Below are 20,826 nucleotides of genomic sequence, written 5' to 3' on the forward strand. Positions count from 1 at the left end.
GCTTGGTTTGCTCTTTGTTGTTGAAGTGTGCGGCGTCACCATGCCTAGATCAAAAGAGCTCTGATGCCTTCAGAAAGAAGGTTATAGATGCCTACGAGTCTGGGAAGAGATTTAAAAAGATCTCCAAACAATTTGAAATCAATCATTTGACTGTCCGGAAGATCATCTACAAGTGGAGAAGATTCCAAACAACTGCCAACTTGTTCAGGCCAGGCCGCCCCAGCAAGTTCAGCCTGAGAGCAGACCGCAAGATGCTGAAAGAAGTCTCTAAGAACCCCAGAATGTCATCACGGGACCTACAGGTAGCTCTTGCCACTGTTGATGTCAAAGTGCACGAGTCTACCATTAGAAAGAGGCTGCACAAATTTGATCTACATGGGAGGTGTGCCAGGAGGAAACCTTTGTGTCCAGAAAGAACATCAGGGCAAGACTAAAGTTTGCCAATGAACACCTCGGCAAAGACCAGCACTTCTGGAACAATGTGCTCTGGACAGATGAGTCAAAGGTAGACCTATTTGACCACAGTACCAGAAGACATGTTTGGTGAAAACGAAAGACAGCATTTGACCACAAGAACCTGATACCAACTGCAAAGCATGGTGGTGGAAATATTATGGTTTGGGGGCAGCTTTGCTGCATCAGGGAGGCCTGGGCAGCTCACCATCATAGAATCCACTATGAATTCTTCATTCCACCAGAGGGTGCTCGAGGATAATGTGAGGCCATCTGTCAGAAAGTTGAAGCTCAACCGAAGATGGACCTTGCAACATGACAATGACCCTAAACATACCAGTAAATCCACCAAGGAATGGCTGAAAAGAAAGAAATGGAGGGTTCTGGAATGGCCAAGTCAAAGCCCGGATCAAAATCCCATCGAGATGTTGTTGGGGGATTTGAAACGAGCTATGCATGCAAGAAAACCCTCAAACATCGCACAGCTGAAAGAATTCTGCATGGAGGAGTGGGCAAAAATTTCTCCCAGTCGATGTCAGAGACTGGTAGACAGTTATAAGAAATGCCTACTTGAGGTTGTTTCTGCCAAAGGGGGCAATACCACCGATTAGAGCAGGGGTTCCCAACCTTTTTTTGTGTTATGACCCCCTTGGCTCCCAGAACACATCCCCAGCACCCCCCCTCCCTTTCGCGGGGGTCGAGTGGCAGAGCGGGTGTAAGCAGGCTAGGCGGGTCTGGGGGCATGCCACCCACCCCCCCCCCCCCAGAACATTTTTGATTTCTAGATGCTCTGTGGTGCATTCTGAGATGTGCTTTCTCCTTTGATTGGCTATTTTGTTTGTATGAGAATTGGTAAATTATTACACAGAAAATGAGGCATTCCAAGTAGCCAACATGAACATTTAGTTCCACGGTAATGGACGTGAATCCAAGCTTAATGTATTCGTCAAGATACTTTCTTTTTTTACTCCCAGAAGCCATAACGTCCAATCTGCAATAGGAAAAAAAGAAAACAATATCAAAGTCAAAACAATATCAAAAACAAAACAAAACAATATTTAATTTTTAGTATGGTTAAAATTACCCCATGGCCCCCTGAGAAATACACCATGGCCCCGCAGGGGGCCATGGCTCCCAGGTTGGGAACCACGGTATTGGAGCCAAGGGTGTACTTACTTTTTCCACATGCGAAATTTGCATTTATGTTTATTTAAATTATACAATGGACTACAAAATGTAAATGTTTCATGATATTTGTTATATTATATCACCTTTATCTATCAATATTGTTGAAATGAAGATCAAATAGCTGTATGTTGAAATATGTTTGAAAAGTCAAACCTTTACATGGGGTGTAATTACTTTTTCACGTGACTGTATCTTACACCGCCCAAGATGACACAGACAGGAAAATGCCAACATATTAAATAATCGCGGCTTTTTACGACTCGATATATCTTACTTCAGATATATCGAGTCGGAAAAAGCCGCGATTATTTAATAATAGCCGAAACCCGTGGAACATCCACGGAAGGGAGGATGTGGTGTATGGATAGAGTGTACCATTATGGATGGCATAGGGGATTTGCTTGTCCGAGTAAGAGTTAGGAAGAAAGATGAGAATGAAGAGTGCGTATATGAACAACGATCGCCGACACCAGCACAAATGCATGCTCTGGGATTGTCCACTCAGTGGACGGCTTGCTTTCGCCTTTGTCTGCTGTCCAATCAGCGGACGGCTTGCTTCGCCTTCGCCCAGCAGACGCCAATATGATGGCGTCGTAAGATGGCGTCGTATCGGCAGTTAATCGGATGCTTTTGGGCCCCAACGTCGGCTAATTCAGATTTTTCGAGTATGGTTGTACGTGATAAACAATGAGTGCGATTCGTAGATCGTAAATCCATTAGTGCCGTGGGCATCGGGTCACTGGGTGCGGCGTAAAAGGGATAACAAAGTCGAGTCCTTATGCTATTATTATATAGATGTTGGCATTTTGACACAGATGGGAAAATACCGACATATTAAATAATCGTGGCTTTTCACGACTCGATATATCTTACACCGCCCAAGATGACAGACAGGAAAATGCTGAGATATATTAAATAATCGCGGCTTTTCATGACTCGATATATCTTACACCGCCCAAGATGACATAGACGGGAAAATGCCGAGATATATTAAATAATCGCGGCTTTTCACGACTCGATATATCTTACACCGCCCAAGATGACAGACAGGAAAATGCCGAGATATATTAAATAATAGCGGCTTTTCACGACTCGATATATCTTACACCGCCCAAGATGACATAGACGGGAAAATGCCGAGATATATTAAATAATCGTGGCTTTTCACGACTCGATATATCTTACACCACCCAAGATGAAAGACAGGAAAATGCCGAGATATATTAAATAATCGCGGCTTTTCACGACTCGATATATCTTACACCGCCCAAGATGACATAGACGGGACTCTAATTCACCATCACAGTCGCTGGGATGGTTCAAGTCTCAGGTTCAGCTGAAGTTGAGAAAATCAGCGACATGTAATGTATTCCAACAGCCGTTTTGAATGTGTTGACTGTTATGTGGGCACGGGGAAGGAGCAGAAGGGAGTGAGAGAAGGGAATGAGAGAGGGGAATGAGCAAGGGAAACGAGAGAGGGGAAATAGAGGGGAGAATGAGTGGTGAGAACGTTCCCAGGACCTCGTTGTTTATATTGTTACAGACGCGGTTTTAGATGTTAGTTTACCGAGCGGTTTGGTATTACCGCGTCCGAACAGTTACTCCCCGATTAGAACCCGATCCCGCCCAACTCACCCGATTCCACTCGAACGTTGGCCGAATCGCGCTACGCTAAATCAATGATGGAAAGGACACAACAGCTGGGATTAATGAAACGACACAAGGGGGTGCAGTTATCAAGACCTCCGGAGGAGGATATAATTGGTGATGCAGAAAAGGGGTAGATTACACGGTAAGAGGTAAAGCACAGAAAAGATGGGCACTTAAACACAGTCTTATCTATCCCCGACAGACCACAGACAAACGGGACAAGACTGACTTACAAGGGGATTGATGGCAGGGAAGGACAAGCAGTCGATAGCTCAAGGTGCACCTTGGCTCAGGGGCAGAATCAACACGGTCTGGTCCAGAGATGCGGGGAGGTATTTCAGCGCCCGGAGGTGGCGTCTTCTCTCTCCAAGCTGGGGGCGCATCTCACGTCACCTCCCTCTGCCTGCGCATGCTCAGCGGGGAGTGACACGCCCTCGGCTCGTTGTCTCCGCCCCAGATGGAATCGGTCCGCCGCTTCTATTGGGTGCGGGGGGTTACCGGGCTCCGCCCTTGACGATGAGCTGACAGCGAGCCCCTGCGTGGTAACCCCGTCGGAGCACATGTTCAATGGTGGCTAACCAAGCCGGAGTGAGGACGCACACTCCCCACGCCGCCGCCGCTGTTGTTGTTGTTGTTGTTGTACCATGAGGAAGAGCTGCGGGGAGGTATTGGGAGGTCCTAAACTTTCTAACGGTGCCATACAATCACATTCTGGTGCAACGAAGAGTCAGAATTAATGGAAACGAGTCCTTAACTGACATAGACTAAGAATAACTAGCAAGATGTCCTATAGTTGTCTACGTGAGATGCGGTGGACCTGGATGCGACATTTAAGGGGGGAAATAGGAAAAGGTCGGGGCTACAGAGTGTTGTTTACAGACAATGGGACTAGGGAATGGGGGATTGGGGATAGTTGGGAAGTATTGGGGAAATAGGGGAATATTTACAAGCGGATATGGATGGAGGCCAATCTCATATCCGCAACATTGCACCCTTCTCTACCTCAGGGCGACCCGACCCGATAAATTTTTACCTACGTTAGTGTGGCACTCAGATGTAGTTCCCTCTACTATTAACTCAACCCTGAGTGCGACAGTTTTACAGATGTTCACAAATGAGTAAATATGTCCCCCTGCGACGTTGCACCCTTCTCCTCACAGAAACACACCCACAGGATAACCGAATCGCGGAAAGAATCCTCAAACTAAACATACAGCCGGTAGGGAGCATTATTTACACAAGACTGATATTTACACTACGATCCAGGACCTGTTCTTTGAGGAACACATGCAGATGTTATGCATAGAGAGAGCACGCATGCCAGCATCGATACACCAACCCACGAGTGCCCTGTGGCCCTCCGGCTTTTAATAATATGCAGAGCACCCCATCCAAGCACCAAAAGCACCACCCCATACATACAGTCAGCACCATCCGGTGCACCAATAAAGTGTTCATAGTCACCGGTGGTGTCGCAGCCGGCCGATGTTCTGCCGCTGGTCTTGCCTTCTTGAAGCACTTGGCCTTCTGGCTTCTTTCAAAAATAAAGAAAGGCGCCAACCGCGTCCATTTCTGAATGGTGGCCGTCAGGGGGGCCAACTATAGTGGTTCACCTCTATGGCCTAGGTGCCACGTTGACCCAGAGGTCCATCCACGGGTGGTGCTTGCCCGCAAAAGAACTGCGGTCCATGGTGGGCGGCCACAAAAATTGCGGTCCATATGGTGTATCGATCCAGGCAGCAAGCAGCGAAAGTACAGGCCCACAACTGCAGAGCCAGCATCTCTCTCTCCTCTCTCTCTGCCCCAAAGCCAGATCCTCGGAGGTGGGAGACAAAAGAAGCAGACAAGTGAGTAAGGTGGTAAGGGCGCAAAAGTGCACGCAATACAAGGTGATGCACACTGGGGGCACATGGGAACCAGGTGAGACAGGTACGTTCCTACCGTACGCCCCCCCCCCCCCACCAGGTAACCTACATTGCCCCTCCCTTACCCCTTACTGTATCCACAAAACACAACACTACCCATAAACATCTACTTTACACATCAACAAACGTCCCTACTGTCTTCCCCGTTCCTCCCATAAACCAAATTCGTCTTCTCTCCCTCCTAACCAATCAAATTTGCCATTTCCAACTCTCATCACAATTTGCCATCTCCAACTCAACAGCAAAATTTGCCATCACCAATTCATCATCAGTCCCTCCTAAGGAGGGAGAGATGGAATCACCCCAATGTCTCATCCACGTCGTGATGCGTCTCACAAATCCACACAGCAATTCTCCCTTCCTGCAACACAGAACAAAGGAACACAGGTGTGGAGTCATCATCATCACCTCAGGTAAGTGGCTGCGTATGGTGCGACAGGTTCATCAATCCTAACTATTTCCTAAATGACTTTAACAACTTTACATTACCCGGGGTCTTTCCCTGCCAATCCATTGGCCAACTTACACTATGGGTTCTAAAAACCAATTCCCATTGACCAAACTGTGGTGCTTCTCAATTTGGGGTCTCACGCCCCCGATTCATCTCCCGGTGCCCTCGCACAATTTCTGGGCTGTGACGTGTAGCTCTCCCAGCAGGTCTACCCACCTGCACACCTCCACCACTGTAGTTGCCACCCGAGCTTACCTGCTCCTCACCCTAACCTAACTAACTGGGGAAGGCCCTCTCGCACTCTCACCCCTTCAGTGCCCTCTCTGGCACGGGCTGCCCGATCCACACCCGGGATCCTCAGGCACCCACTGACACTAACGGCTCCCAGAGCCCACCTGCGGCCTCACCTGGCCGACATCCTCACAGTGGTGGAGCGCCCAACCAACTGCACACACTAACAGGCTACACGCCCAGCCATTTCTACAACACTAATGCACCCATCCACAATACCATTCTGCAACCGCACCACAAATGCCAATATCCAACCACAATTTACCTATACCCTCTACCTAACACTTACACTACCCGCCCCGGGTACTCGTGAAAGGGGTCCACTCTTCCCCCATCCACACCTTCGCACCATGCACACCACTCCGTACCACTTACTCCAACTCTCTCCACACCACTCATTCCAATACTCCATGTATTCCACACACCTGTACTTGCACACCTGTGCTCTCATACTTGGTGCCGCCTGCACCCTTCTCTTCCCCAAGCGCATTCGCGCTGATCCACAACACTCACTACTCATCCACTGCTCCACACACCTGTCCAGTTCTCACACAGCATCATCTCATCTAACTACTCCCTTCTGAAACTTGCGCTTCCCAGTCGTCCCTTTAAACTATTGCGCTCCCTCGTCATTATAATCCACACTAATCTACCTGCGTCCCCACTACAGGTATCATTGTCACTAACTAACCTTATCGTTACCTAATGTCATCTTCTAGGGCCCTATCAATATCCTAACCCACCCGGGCTAGTTTTCACTGCCATCCACCCCATAATCTATTGCTCCTTTGCCCCACCTGTGAGGGATGACAGAGTTGCCATCCCACCACATCGGGCTTCTCCCACTACCAATTTTGCACATCAAATTTCAACAAATCAAAAATTTGCCAATCAATACCCATCATCTGCCAATCATTACTGCCAATCCTTTGCCAATCATCAAATTTTATTTTTCTAATTTCGGGGCCAAAACACTATCCTCGTCATTACAGTCTACTTATTACATCCTCTCGGTGCGCCAATTCACGTCTACACCCCGGCTTCGTACAGCCGAGCAATGAATACGGGTTGTTTTGTGCCAGTGGCTGGATACGTCCCGCATTCGTGGCAGGGACGGGGGCTTACCCGGGCCGGGATCCCACGCACCACCTCGGCGTGGAGCCATCCCATGGCTCGATCTCGACCCGCCGGAATGCCTCAACAGAAAGTGGTCGCCACGACGACCCTTCCTATCGGGCTGCCCGCTCCGCCTAGTGGAGCACGGACGCGGCCGTTCAAAGCGAGGCCCAGCGTGGATCGCGCACGGCGGTCCTTTCGAACCCGCCGTGGCTCAGATCCCCGCTGGTTCTCGCGGCACGCGAAGCCCGGCACGCACCGAGGGCCCGATTCGGCTATAAGTCGTTCTAACCTCTAGCCCGGTTACCGTCGATGCTTCACCTGCATGCTTACATGCCACAGCCCGTTCCTTGCTCACACATCCAGCCGTTCCCATGCCCCTCGTCGTACCTTCTCTTACACACCTCGGTACACTCATTCCACTCACAGACTTGGTCACACACCTGACCACCGAACACTTTGGCACACATTCGTTGTTCGCACACCTCACCAACACACCTCTTCGCGTCCCCTCCTCGGTCACCTCCTCTGTGACAATCACAGGTGTGCTCTCACCCGCACACCCAACCACGTGCCTCACGACCAAGTCAAGTGTGCATTCCCACACACGCTCTACCATTCCAGGTGTGCATCCTTCCATTCCAGGTGTACATCCCCGCTCACCTGTCATAACCAACTCACGCTCCGTGTCACTCTCACTACTTTCACCTCCATTCTTGACAGCGCACTCACCCTTACTCTCGACAGCGCACTCTTTCCTCATGCACCCGTCCGTAACACACCTTTCTCGCGCACACTCTTCCGCACATTCTCCCGTTACACCCTCTGTAACACTCACCACAGGCGTGCATTCTCCCTTACTCTTGACAGCGCACTCTTTCCCCATGCACCTGTCCGTTACACACCTTTCTCGCGCATCCTCTCCCGTTACATCCTCTGTAACACTCACCACAGGCGTGCATTCTCCCTTTACACCCTCTGTAACACTCCTCACTACGCACTTCCATGTGCTCCCTCGCACACGCGCTACGACCGACTCACTCTCGACAGCACCCTCACTCCTTGGCACGCACTTTTTCCTCACACACCCCAGAGTCGGACTTTCTCACACACCTCCTTTTTCGCACACCAGACCTGTCGCACACTTCACCAACGGCCTCTCACGAACACCCGGGTCCATCTCGACCCCCAAGCTCATTAAATCACCTGGCGCATCATACGCACGACCATATTGATCACCACTTACACCGAGTCCTCTTCCTCTTCGCTTCTCCTCCATCACCTGCGAATCCCTCATCCGGTTAATGAGCACATCATCACGATCCAAACACAGACTTTGGACCAATTCTTTTACTTCCTCCTTTATCTCTTTCTTATCCTCTCTCCGTCGCTTCTTAATTTCGCTCACCCCTTCTTCCACTTCTTCTAATTTCTGCTTCACCTCTTCTATTTCCCGGTATGTCTCCTCAAGCTCGTCCTCTAAGGCTACCTTGACCGTTTCCATGTGCGTCCTCACCTGCCGGTCCTTCGTCTCCATTACCTCTGTCACCTCGTCCAACCTCGTTGTCAGTCCCTCACGTACCATCTGACATTGCCTCTTTGTCGCTATCAAGTCGTTTTTTATGTCGTTTTGTGTCGCTTTTAACCCTCCTAATACCGCAGTGTTCCTTTGAACCTGCTCCGTTAGTCCTTTTTGTCCCTCCGTCAGCTGTTCCACCTCCTGCGTCAGGTCCTCTATGCCCCCTTGTAACTTTACAGTCCCCTTTCTCACCTCCTTCTCCATGCGCTCCTTACAGTGCCTCACCTCCTCGCGCACTCCTCCGACCTCCTCACTCACCCCTCTTCTGATCTCTTCTCCCATCACTTGCATCTCCTGCCCAGATGCCACCCTCATCTGCTCCATTTCCTCCCTGTGAGCATCCAATTTAGTTTCTACCCCCATTCTGACCCCCTCTATCTGCTGCCCCATTTGTTTAACTTCCCTTTCCGCTTGGTCCCTCATGTCCCTCAATTTGCCTTCCATACTATTTTCTAACCCCTCTAACCCCTTTTTCATCCCTTCCATTTGATTCTCCTGAACGGCCATTCTGTTTTCTACCCCCATTAACCCCTCCTGTATTTTTTTTTTTTTTTTTTTTTGTATACAAGATCGAGGCTCGTGAAAGAGCGAACATTAATCACACAGAAAGACAAACCGACACATAAAACATATAACATAGGGAGCGGTAGACAAGATGGGGAGAGAGGGGGAAGGACACAAACACAACATTTGAGAGCAGGGACCGAGAGACATGGAGACATCGAGAGATCTGAGAGAGGGCGAGGGCTTTGGGGGGGGGGGGCGTGGGAAGGGGGCAGTGGGAGAGGTATAAAACATATGGACACTGCCAGGACCTCCAGGAAAGAAGTTGGAATTTCAAACAAGGTGGATCTGGGGTGAATTAGCGGGGGTAGAAAAGATCAAGGTTTTGGATGGGGGAAGATAAGAGATGGTGGTGAACAGCTGTTTTAAAGACCTGGAGGGAGGAGTGGGATTGAAGGGAGTGAGGGAGTTTGTTCCAGAGGCGGGAGAAAAGAGGAATGAAAGAGTGAAGGTGAGCGGAGAGCCGAGATTTCGGCAGTTTAACCATCAGAGGGTTGCTGGCAGATCTTGTGCGACCTGTAGGAATATTTGCGGGACAGAGCACAGAGAGAGCTGGGGGTGCAAGGCCGGAGAGGAGTCGGTAGAAGACAGAAAGACCACCTACCTGCCTGCGGTGAGTGAGTGAAAGGCCCTCAGAGATAGCTTCATCGCGGGAGATTCCAATAATTCTGAAAGCTTTGGTTTCAACGGCGTGAAGCCGAGCTAGGTGTGAGGCAGGAGCACCGGCCCATAGGGGAGAACAGTATTCCATTGAGCTGCGGATGAAAGCCTTGTATGTGGTGAGGAGCTCAGGTGTGCCGAGGAAGGACTTCGCACGACGGAGGATGCCCAGTCGGCGACTGGCTTTGGAGGCCAGATTGGAAATGTGGTTTTCCCAAGAAAGATCATGGCAGATAGTGAGACCCAAAATCTTGAGCGACAGAACTTCTTGGAGAGGATTGTTGAGAAAGTAGATGGGAGGGTTGTCCAGTCGATCTTTTCGGAGAGACATAGTAAGAGTGTGAGATTTGTCAGGATTGAAAGACATGTTCCACTTGTTTGACCAGTCTGTGATTTTGTCCAGGTCTTCAGAGAGTGAGGAGGCAGCAGACTGCCGATCGGAGGGAAGAGGAATGGAGCGGCAGAGAGTGGAGTCATCAGCAAAGAGATAGAGAGGATTTTCGAGAGAGTCAGAGAGATCATTGATGAAGACTAGAAAAAGCACGGGGCCCAGAACACTGCCTTGGGGAACTCCAGCCTGAACAGGAAGAGGAGATGAGAGAAACCCATTCAGGGCCACACGTTGACGACGACTAGAGAGGAAGTCCGCCAGCCATGCGTGGAGATTTCCATGGATACCAAAGGAGGAGAGTTTGGTGAGCAGAGCGGGGTGCCAGACCGTGTCGAAGGCACGTGATATGTCGAGGGAGACAGCTCTAATTTCCTGTTTGGCATTGAGGACCTCCATCCATTGTTGAGACAGCAGAAGCAGCATGTCCAGAGTAGAGTGACCTGGTCTGAAACCAAATTGATGATCAGAGATCAAGCCATTGGAGAAGAGGAAACACTCACCCTAACCCTATTTCCCCTAATCTATTGTCTAATCCCTCTATTCTACTCACTAACCCTCCGATCTGGGCCCCCATGTCCTCCCTCAATTTCTCGCTATTGGACCCCATGTCCTCCCTCAATTTCTCGCTATTGGACCCCATTTGGCCCTCCAATCGCTCACCCTGAGCATCCATCCGGTTCCCCATTACCCCCAATTGCTCACTCTGCAGTTTGAGGGACGCCTGCATTTGCACCATAAATTGCTCCATGAGGGCCTGCATTTGGGCCATCCCTCCCACTTGTGCAGCGGGTGCGGCCGCCGTAGCTATGTGCGAGGCGCCATTTTGCGAACCTGCCGCCCTCACTGCTTCGCTCTCCTCTTGTCCCTCAATTTGGTCCTGGATCGACCCTGCCTCACTCTCCTCTACCGGAACCCAGCCGTCTTGATCCGCCATAGCGCGACTTTCAAAATTCGGGTTTTTATTTTTGTAAAACAAAATCAAATTTCGCCGTTAATAATTTCGAGCGCGTGAAGCGCGCTTCGGGTCCGATCTCACTCCTCGACACCAATTGTTACAGACGCGGTTTTAGATGTTAGTTTACCGAGCGGTTTGGTATTACCGCGTCCGAACAGTTACTCCCCGATTAGAACCCGATCCCGCCCAACTCACCCGATTCCACTCGAACGTTGGCCGAATCGCGCTACGCTAAATCAATGATGGAAAGGACACAACGGCTGGGATTAATGAAACGACACAAGGGGGTACAGTTCTCAAGACCTCCGGAGGAGGATATAATTGGTGATGCAGAAAAGGGGTAGATTACACGGTAAGAGGTAAAGCACAGAAAAGATGGGCACTTAAACACAGTCTTATCTATCCCCGACAGACCACAGACAAACGGGACAAGACTGACTTACACGGGGATTGATGGCAGGGAAGGACAAGCAGTCGATAGCTCAAGGTGCACCTTGGCTCAGGGGCAGAATCAACACGGTCCGGTCCAGAGATGCGGGGAGGTATTTCAGCGCTCGGATGTGGCGTCTTCTCTCTCCAAGCTGGGGGCGCATCTCACGTCACCTCCCTCTGCCTGCGCATGCTCAGCGGGGAGTGACACGCCCTCAGCTCGTTGTCTCCGCCCCAGATGGAATCGGTCCGCCGCTTCTATTGGGTGCGGGGGGTTACCGGGCTCCGCCCTTGACGAGGAGCTGACAGCGAGCCCCTGCGTGGTAACCCCGTCGGAGCACATGTTCAATGGCGGCTAACCAAGCCGGAGTGAGGACGCACACTCCCCACGCCGCCGCCGCTGTTGTTGTTGTTGTTGTTGTACCATGAGGAAGAGCTGCGGGGAGGTATTGGGAGGTCCTAAACTTTCTAACGGTGCCATACAATCACATTCTGGTGCAACGAAGAGTCAGAATTAATGGAAACGAGTCCTTAACTGACATAGACTAAGAATAACTAGCAAGATGTCCTATAGTTGTCTACGTGAGATGCGGTGGACCTGGATGCGACATTTAAGGGGGGAAATAGGGGAAGGTCGGGGCTACAGAGTGTTGTTTACAGACAATGGGACTAGGGAATGGGGGATTGGGGATAGTTGGGAAGTATTGGGGAAATAGGGGAATATTTACAAGCGGATATGGATGGAGGCCAATCTCATATCCGCAACAATATTATTACTTAGTAAAAGTACGGCGAGTGAATACTGAAGTACGGGATCGAACCGAAGTCAAATTATAAATTTTCAAATTCCTGGGGTGGATATACAGAGTTTGTTCAAAGCGAGGCGTATATACAGTTTTGACGGACGTATGGTGTATATACAGTAAGCTAACCCTAAACAATACAGTACTTCAAAATGTACATGATAATGTAAATTGTAAACAAACTATGGAATGGGGGTGGGAGGGTAGAGGAGACTGGAGGAAGAGGGGGAAGAGGAGACTGGGGGAGGGGAAGAGGAGACTGGGGGGGGGGGAGGAGACTGGGGGGGGGATAGAGGAGACTGGGGGAAGGGGAGAGTAGACTGGGGGAGAGGGAGAGTAGACTGGGGGAGGGGGAGAGGAGTGAGAAGGAGTTGGAAAGGAATGAGGAGGAGGAGTAAAGTGACCCACTCCCCCCCCCCCCCCCCCCCCCGTGTGTGTGTGTGTAGATTACATCATTTGTGGATCTGATAAATCTCAAGTAACCATTTTGTAAAACTGAATTTGCAGCAACTAAATGAAGATGTCCAAAATGTCACACACGTCCATGCCCGTGGGATTCCCCCGGGTGACCCCACTAGTAAGTACATATCATGATGAAAAGATGAGCTGATTAGATTTAGGCATCAAAGGTTCGAGGTCATGTCAGGTAAAAATGTGATACTTGAGAACAGCTGAAGAGATTTAAATCAAACTTGGTACAGGTATGTATAATGATGTAATAATGTTGGCGAAGACATGTCGGTGCACGTCACGACGTCAAGGAACGCCGTTCTACTTTTGTAGTAAAGATTTTCCCATGGGGTTTGCCTTTCACTTGAGTTCCACTGATCAGTTACAAGAACCATGGAAAGGATCAAGTAGCAAAAGCACGATTAACTGTGTGAGATGGACAGCCTGCCGGAGGACGTGTACGGTTTGTGATCTCGCTTAACACAGGAACTGGAATATTTTTCAATATCCTTTTTTTTGCTCTTTCGAAGGAAATGACAAGGTAACGTCTCACCTTCGTCAGAACCGAGGCACAACTGAGCATGGGGAAGTGGTGAGGTGGTCAAACTACACTACTCACAATAAGTTAGGGATATTGGCAGGTTCTTCGGTGTGGTTGATTTGGTGCATTAATTATGTTGAAAAAAGTTGTTGGTCCTAATTCTATGGTTATTAATGTGTGAAAAAACACAGCATTCTTGATTTCAATACCATAACCCCGATAAAATAAAAAAAACTCACTCCCACAATATCCCTAACTTATTGTGAGTAGTGTACTTGAATTTCATCATTCCTTCGTACACACACACCTTGCTTTTTCATGTCGGTTCCTCACAATTCTACTTATTTATTGTACAGCAATGGCTATTCCTAAAACATTGTTACGTGCTCCTCCCCAAACCCCGGTCACGGTGTACCTCCGAGCCCCGAAAGGAGTCACGGCAGAAAGATGTGCTATTATGTGTGCCAATGACCAATGGTGAAACCACACCAATCAATTGTTACAAAAACCAAGTATTGTATTAAAACCACACAATAAAAACAAGTAGCATAAACACCAAAAAACAACAAGTAACGCAAGTACAAGAAAACCTCACTTGCACAGCAAACACCATATAATTTCTATGATGGTACCACCAATTTCCTGAATCAATAACTCACGGTATTCCCACGTGAGCAATCGGTAACATCCCCCAAAGTCACTGTGTCACGATACCAGGCCAAAGTCGATCCCCTTAGCTCTCGCGATCACAAGAAAAGGTCGTACTGAGACCTGAACCCAGAACGGCTAACAGTCGACGCTGCAAAAGAGCCGCCCGGTGAGGTGTCGGGCAGACGTCGGTCCGGTAAAAGTTCACCCAAAAGGCGACTGGGAATTCACACCTTCGGTTCACCAGACAATGACGCTGATATGAACAATCAGCGGCTCCCAAGCGGAGAACCGCGAGTTCCCAAGCGAAATCCACGACACACACAAGAACCAGGCGAAAGGCTGGTGCGAGGTGAAAGGCTGGTGCGAGGTGAAAGGCTGGTGTGAGGCGAAAGGCTGTTGCGAGGCGAAAGGCTGGTGCGAGGCGAAAGGCTGGTGCGAGGCGAAAGGCTGGTGCGAGGCGAAAGGCTGGTGCGAGGCGAAAGGCTGGTGCGAGGCGAAAGGCTGGTGCGAGGCGAAAGGCTGGTGCGAGGCGACGACTCTTCCTTGTTGGTTTTAAGTTATACTAGGGCATTGCCCGTACTATATCTATATCTAAAATTATATCCCCCCCCCTCTATTTACATGAAATGGTTTGGTCCAAAGCGAACGGCTTCCGGAGTTTGGTAAAGAAATCGCCATCGCGTGCACAAACGCGCAGGAAAGCGAATGAATCGCAAATTCGTTTTTATAAGTTTTAAAACATAGTTTAACGCCAACATAGTTTGCAAACGTGAAATAAATGAATACGCTCTCAAATGTGCCATCCGAGGCAGAGTGTGTCCGCCACGTTCGGCACACGCGATAGTTCGCTGCTCTCTGATTGGTTGAATCGTTTTTTGGACATAGCTCGGTAAGTAATTGTCCGATTAATATGAAACCTTGAAAAGGCACATCCTCGGGTCCCCAGCAATATACCTGGCAAGTTAAAAGTATATCGGACCCGTGGTTGTCGAGAAACAGCGGTCACAGACAAACGTACAAACGTACAAACAGAGATTACTGGAATTATAGATAGATTAGTCCAGAATGTCTCCAAACTCTTGTAGATGCTCGTTTTTGAATGTTTGGTGAGATGCGATGGCCATGATGCATTCCTTACCTTTGGTACTAATTGCAGGCTGGCAACGACTGGCTTGGATTTTCAAACGGGTGATCCTGCTGAGATGGTGATCGTTGGTGGAGGTTGTGTGGGTGTCAGCATAGCGTACCACTTGGCCAAGGCCGGGATGCCTCGTGTGCTACTGTTGGAGAAGTCGGAGCTAACCGCTGGTTCCACGTGGCATGCGGTACGATGACCTGTACTTTACACCAACTAGTGTAAAAACTTTGATGCTGATGTTGAGATTATCCAGCCTGAGTGAAGACAAAAACAAACTATTACGCTTACCTTGTTGATGGCATGTGTCCCCACCAGGCAGGTTTAGTAACTCTCTTCAACACTGGCATCAACTTTAAGAGAATCCATGAGTACAGTCTGAAACTTTATGAACAGCTTGAACAAGAGACTGGGCAGGTGTGTTTGCACAATGCATTTGAATTGACACTTGCGGGCCTGTGACAATTAAACTTGCACTTGTGGCTAAACAATTAACAAAGAAAACCACAAATTGGGCCAAGATCTTGAAGATCATGTGGAGAGAGATCTCCTGTGATCGTAATGTAAATTCAGCTTGCGTGACTAGCAACACACACATTTTGTCATGGCAACCAAACGATACGGTCATTGTTATTTTTCAGGCTGTGGGTCTGCATCTACCCGGCAGTATCCGTCTGGCGTTCACGCCAGATCAAGTGGACGAGCTCCACTACCACAAGACACGCTCGCGCTGGATGCAAGCACCTTTGGAGATCATCGGACCAGAACGGGTCCTGGAACTCTGCCCCATCGCAAATGTGGACAAGGCATGTTCATTTGCAACACTCTTTTCTACCCCCGTGAAAACATCCCAAATCCGCCTCTTAGAACCCCCAACTTCTTTCCTGAAATTCTTAGTAGTGAAATTCCTTGTCGTGTCAATTTGTTTTATACCGTGTACCACGTCCCTCCCTCTCCTCCCCGCCCCCCTTCTCTCCCCCAGCCCTCCCCCTTCCACAGATCTACCGACGTCTCTGTTCTCTACTGTTGTTGTGCTTGTGCGCTTCCCTCTCTCTCCCCCTCTTGTCTCCTGCTCCCTTCATTGTATGTTTTATTTGAAAGTAGTGGTTTTAGACTCGGTTGGTTTTACATGGTTTCAATCTTCGATTCTATTTTTCAAATCTTCGATTCGAAGTCAATCTTCGATTTTTCAAGTAATAAAACCCACTTGCAATTCCTACTACCATGCCCAAGTTTTTTTTTTTTTTTTGTACACAGAATCGAGGCTCGTGAAAGAGCTAACATTTATCACACAAGCAAATCAAACAGACAAACAAAGTATATAATAGTCCCCCTTTCGCTCCGTGGTGCGAAGGGGGACAAAAAAGGGGAGCGGTAGACAAGATAGGGAGAGAAGGGGAAGCACACAAACACAACATTTGAGAGCAGGGTCATCGGGAGATGTGTGGGAGGTAGGGAGCTTTGGGGGAGGAGGCGTGGGAAGGGGGGGGGGGGGAGAAGTATAAAACACAAAGACACCAAGGACTTCCAGGAAAGAAGTTGGTATTTCAAAAAAGTGGATTTAGGGTGAAATTAGCGGGGGTAGAAAAGATCAAGGTTTTGGATGGGGGAAGATAAGAGATTGTGGCGAACAGCTGTTTTAAAGACCTGGAGGGAGGAGTGGGATTAAAGAGAGTGAGGGAGTTTGTTCAGGAGGTGGGAGAAAAGAGGAATGAAGGAGTGAAGGTGAGCAGAGAGTCTTGATTTTGGCAGTTTAACCATAAGAGGGTTGCAGGCAGATCTTGTGCGACCTGTAGGAATATTTGGGGGACAGAGCCCAGAGAGAGCTGGGGGAGCTAGGCCTGGAGGAGTCGGTAGAAGATGGAAAGACCACCAGCCTGCCTGCGGTGAGTAAGTGAAAGGCCCTCGGAGTTAGCTTCATCGCGGGAGATTCCAATGATTCTGAACGCTTTGGTTTCAACAGCGTGAAGACGAGCTAGGTGTGAGGCAGGAGCACCAGCCCAGAGGGGAGAGCAGTACTCCATTGAGCTGTGGATGAAAGCCTTGTATGTGGTGAGGAGCGCAAGTGTGCCAAGGAAGGACTTCGCACGACGGAGGATGCCCAGTCGGCGACTGGCTTTGGAGGCCAGCTTGGAAATGTGGTTTTCCCAGGAAAGATCATGGCAGATAGTGAGAGCCAAAAGCTTGAGTGACAGAACTTCTTGGAGAGGATTATTCAGAAAGTAGATGGGAGGGTTATCTAGTCGGTCTTTTCGGAGAGACATCGTAAGAGTGTGAGATTTGTCAGGATTGAAAGACATGTTCCACTTGTTTGCCCAGTCTGTGATTTTGTCCAGGTCTGCAGAGAGTGAGGAGGCTGCAGACTGCCGATCTGAGGGATGAGGAATGGAGCGGCAGAGAGTGGATGTTTATTTGCTTCACATAATATGTGAATTACATGTCCATGCACATGTGAAATATGGCTTGTTGATAAAATCCTGTACTTGCACACTATTCAGCCTTGAGAACTCGTGTGAAAACCTAAAAAAATTTTTATTAAAGACCACCATTTTCTTTCCTCTGAATTATAAAAAGTACCTTCTTTGGGCGGTGTATAATAGTGAGGGCTGGCTTGCTCGCTCCTGAATAAAACAAGCATTGCCTCATTTCCGTTGCATGAGTTTTAATCAAAACATAGCTTCATTTCAAGATGGGAAACGTGGGGTTCAGTCTTCAAATGTACACCTGAAGCCTAAGACCTATACGTAATGAACAAAATGGCGGCGATTTGATTTTTTTTTGAGGAAAGAATTGTGGGTGGAGTCATACTTCGTCCTGAAGCCAAGCTCCGCCCTGAGCAGAAAGACAGAGCAACCAGCGCAGAATAATATATATATCTTCTTCTTTTTTTTTAACCCTGTCTCTATGGTCTTCGGACATATAGAAGCATCATAAGGTAAATATAGAACAATGTGAATGTGTCTCCATGCAAGACAAGCGAGTGGCATTATCAGAGGAATCTTGTGACGTTTTGTTCTCTTGTGAAATGATGTGACAGCAAGTTACCAAAGACTGTAATTAGTGTAATATAATACTTTATAAGAATTAACTGATGCCTAATTCACTGATGTCCACCCTCAGGAGAGCCAGGAAACAATATCTCTCCATTCTCAGGACCGAACTCTCTTATCTGTCTCCCTCTTCCAAATCCTGGTGGCGTCTGGTCAAATCTGTTTCTGGTGTCTGTTCCCCCTCCATCCCCTCCCTCACCTCAAATGGCCACACGGCTGACTCCGCACGTGAAAAAGCTGAATGCCTCAACTCTGTGTTTGCCTCTAAATCTTGTGTCCCAAACCCATCCCTCTCTGTACCCACCATACCCAGTCGTACCCAGCTGCTCCTGGACTCTGTGTCCTTTCCTCCTGACAAGGTGGAAAAGTTTCTGTCAACCCTCGACTCTGATTCTGCAACTGGACCTGACGGCATCAGCCCACGGGTCCTAAAATCATGTTCTTCCGCTCTTTCACTCCCTCTCTCTGTTCTCTTCACCCTCTCTTTTGCTCAAGGTCATCTTCCATCTGCTTGGAAATCAGCCAACATCACCGCTTTTTTTTTTTTTTTTTTTTTTTTTTTTTGTATACAAGATCGAGGCTCGTGAAAGAGCGAACATTAATCACACAGAAAGCCAAACCGACACATAAAAACATATAACATCGGGAGCGGTAGACAAGATGGGGAGAGAGGGGGAAGGACACAAACACAACATTTGAGAGCAGGGACCGAGAGACATAGAGACATCGAGAGATCTGAGAGAGGGCGAGGGCTTTGGGGGGGGGGGGGCATGGGAAGGGGGCGGTGGGAGAGGTATAAAACATATGGACACTGCCAGGACTTCCAGGAAAGAAGTTGGAATTTCAAACAAGGTGGATCTGGGGTGAATTAGCGGGGGTAGAAAAGATCAAGGTTTTGGATGGGCGAAGATAAGAGATGGTGGTGAACAGCTGTTTTAAAGACCTGGAGGGAGGAGTGGGATTGAAGGGAGTGAGGGAGTTTGTTCCAGAGGCGGGAGAAAAGAGGAATGAAAGAGTGAAGGTGAGCAGAGAGCCGAGATTTCGGCAGTTTAACCATCAGAGGGTTGCTGGCAGATCTTGTGCGACCTGTAGGAATATTTGGGGGACAGAGCACAGAGAGAGCTGGGGGTGCAAGGCCGGAGAGGAGTCGGTAGAAGACAGAAAGACCACCTACCTGCCTGCGGTGAGTGAGTGAAAGGCCCTCAGAGATAGCTTCATCGCGGGAGATTCCAATAATTCTGAAAGCTTTGGTTTCAACAGCGTGAAGCCGAGCTAGGTGTGAGGCAGGAGCACCGGCCCATAGGGGAGAACAGTATTCCATTGAGCTGCGGATGAAAGCCTTGTATGTGGTGAGGAGCTCAGGTGTGCCGAGGAAGGACTTCGCACGACGGAGGATGCCCAGTCGGCGACTGGCTTTGGAGGCCAGCTTGGAAATGTGGTTTTCCCAAGAAAGATCATGGCAGATAGTGAGACCCAAAATCTTGAGCGACAGAACTTCTTGGAGAGGATTGTTGAGAAAGTAGATGGGAGGGTTGTCCAGTCGATCTTTTCGGAGAGACATAGTAAGAGTGTGAGATTTGTCAGGATTGAAAGACATGTTCCACTTGTTTGACCAGTCTGTGATTTTGTCCAGGTCTTCAGAGAGTGAGGAGGCAGCAGACTGCCGATCTGAGGGAAGAGGAATGGAGCGGCAGAGAGTGGAGTCATCAGCAAAGAGATAGAGAGGATTTTCGAGAGAGTCAGAGAGATCATTGATGAAGACCAGAAAAAGCACGGGGCCCAGAACACTGCCTTGGGGAACTCCAGCCTGAACAGGAAGAGGAGATGAGAGAAACCCATTCAGGGCCACACGTTGACGACGACTAGAGAGGAAGTCCGCCAGCCATGCGTGGAGATTTCCATGGATACCAAAGGAGGAGAGTTTGGTGAGCAGAGCGGGGTGCCAGACCGTGTCGAAGGCACGTGATATGTCGAGGGAGACAGCTCTAATTTCCTGTTTGGCATTGAGGACCTCCATCCATTGTTGAGACAGCAGAAGCAGCATGTCCAGAGTAGAGTGACCTGGTCTGAAACCAAATTGATGATCAGAGATCAAGCCATTGGAGAAGAGGAAAGATTTCATATCCGAAGCAATGATGGATTCCATGACTTTGCTGATAATTGGGAGAAGGCTGATTGGTCTGTAGTTGCTAGGATCTGTTTTTGCACCTTTTTTGTGCAAAGCGGTGATGTTGGCTGATTTCCAAGCAGATGGCAGTTGACCTTGAGCAAAAGAGAGGGTGAAGAGAACAGAGAGAGGGTGAGATAGAGCAGCAGAGCAGGATTTTAGGACCCGTGGGCTGATGCCGTCGGGTCCAGTTGCAGAATCAGAGTCGAGGGTTGACAGAAACTTTTCCACCTTGTCAGGAGGAAAGGACACGGAATCCAGGAGCAGCAGGGTACGACTGGGTATGGTGGGTACAGAGAGGGATGGGTTTGGGACACAAGATTTAGAGGCAAACACAGAGTTGAGGCATTCAGCTTTTTCACGTGCGGAGTCAGCTG

At 49.0% G+C, this 20,826-nt stretch overlaps 1 protein-coding gene across 2 annotated transcripts in view; it reads left to right on the forward strand.

Annotated features, from left to right (window-relative positions):
* Nucleotides 1-20,826, forward strand: part of DMGDH (dimethylglycine dehydrogenase) — an 86,113-nt gene that overhangs the window by 5,247 nt on the left and 60,040 nt on the right. For both annotated transcript variants that reach the window (XM_068107605.2, XM_078772742.1), the window contains exons 2-4: nucleotides 15,254-15,422; nucleotides 15,551-15,649; nucleotides 15,874-16,038. In XM_068107605.2, coding sequence (XP_067963706.2) covers nucleotides 15,254-15,422; nucleotides 15,551-15,649; nucleotides 15,874-16,038 — 433 coding nt within the window. The remainder of the gene's footprint in view (nucleotides 1-15,253; nucleotides 15,423-15,550; nucleotides 15,650-15,873; nucleotides 16,039-20,826) is intronic.

This window comes from Myxine glutinosa, chromosome 2, assembly GCF_964187855.1.
Source record: "Myxine glutinosa chromosome 2, kmMyxGlut1.1, whole genome shotgun sequence".
Lineage (NCBI taxonomy): Eukaryota > Metazoa > Chordata > Myxini > Myxiniformes > Myxinidae > Myxine > Myxine glutinosa.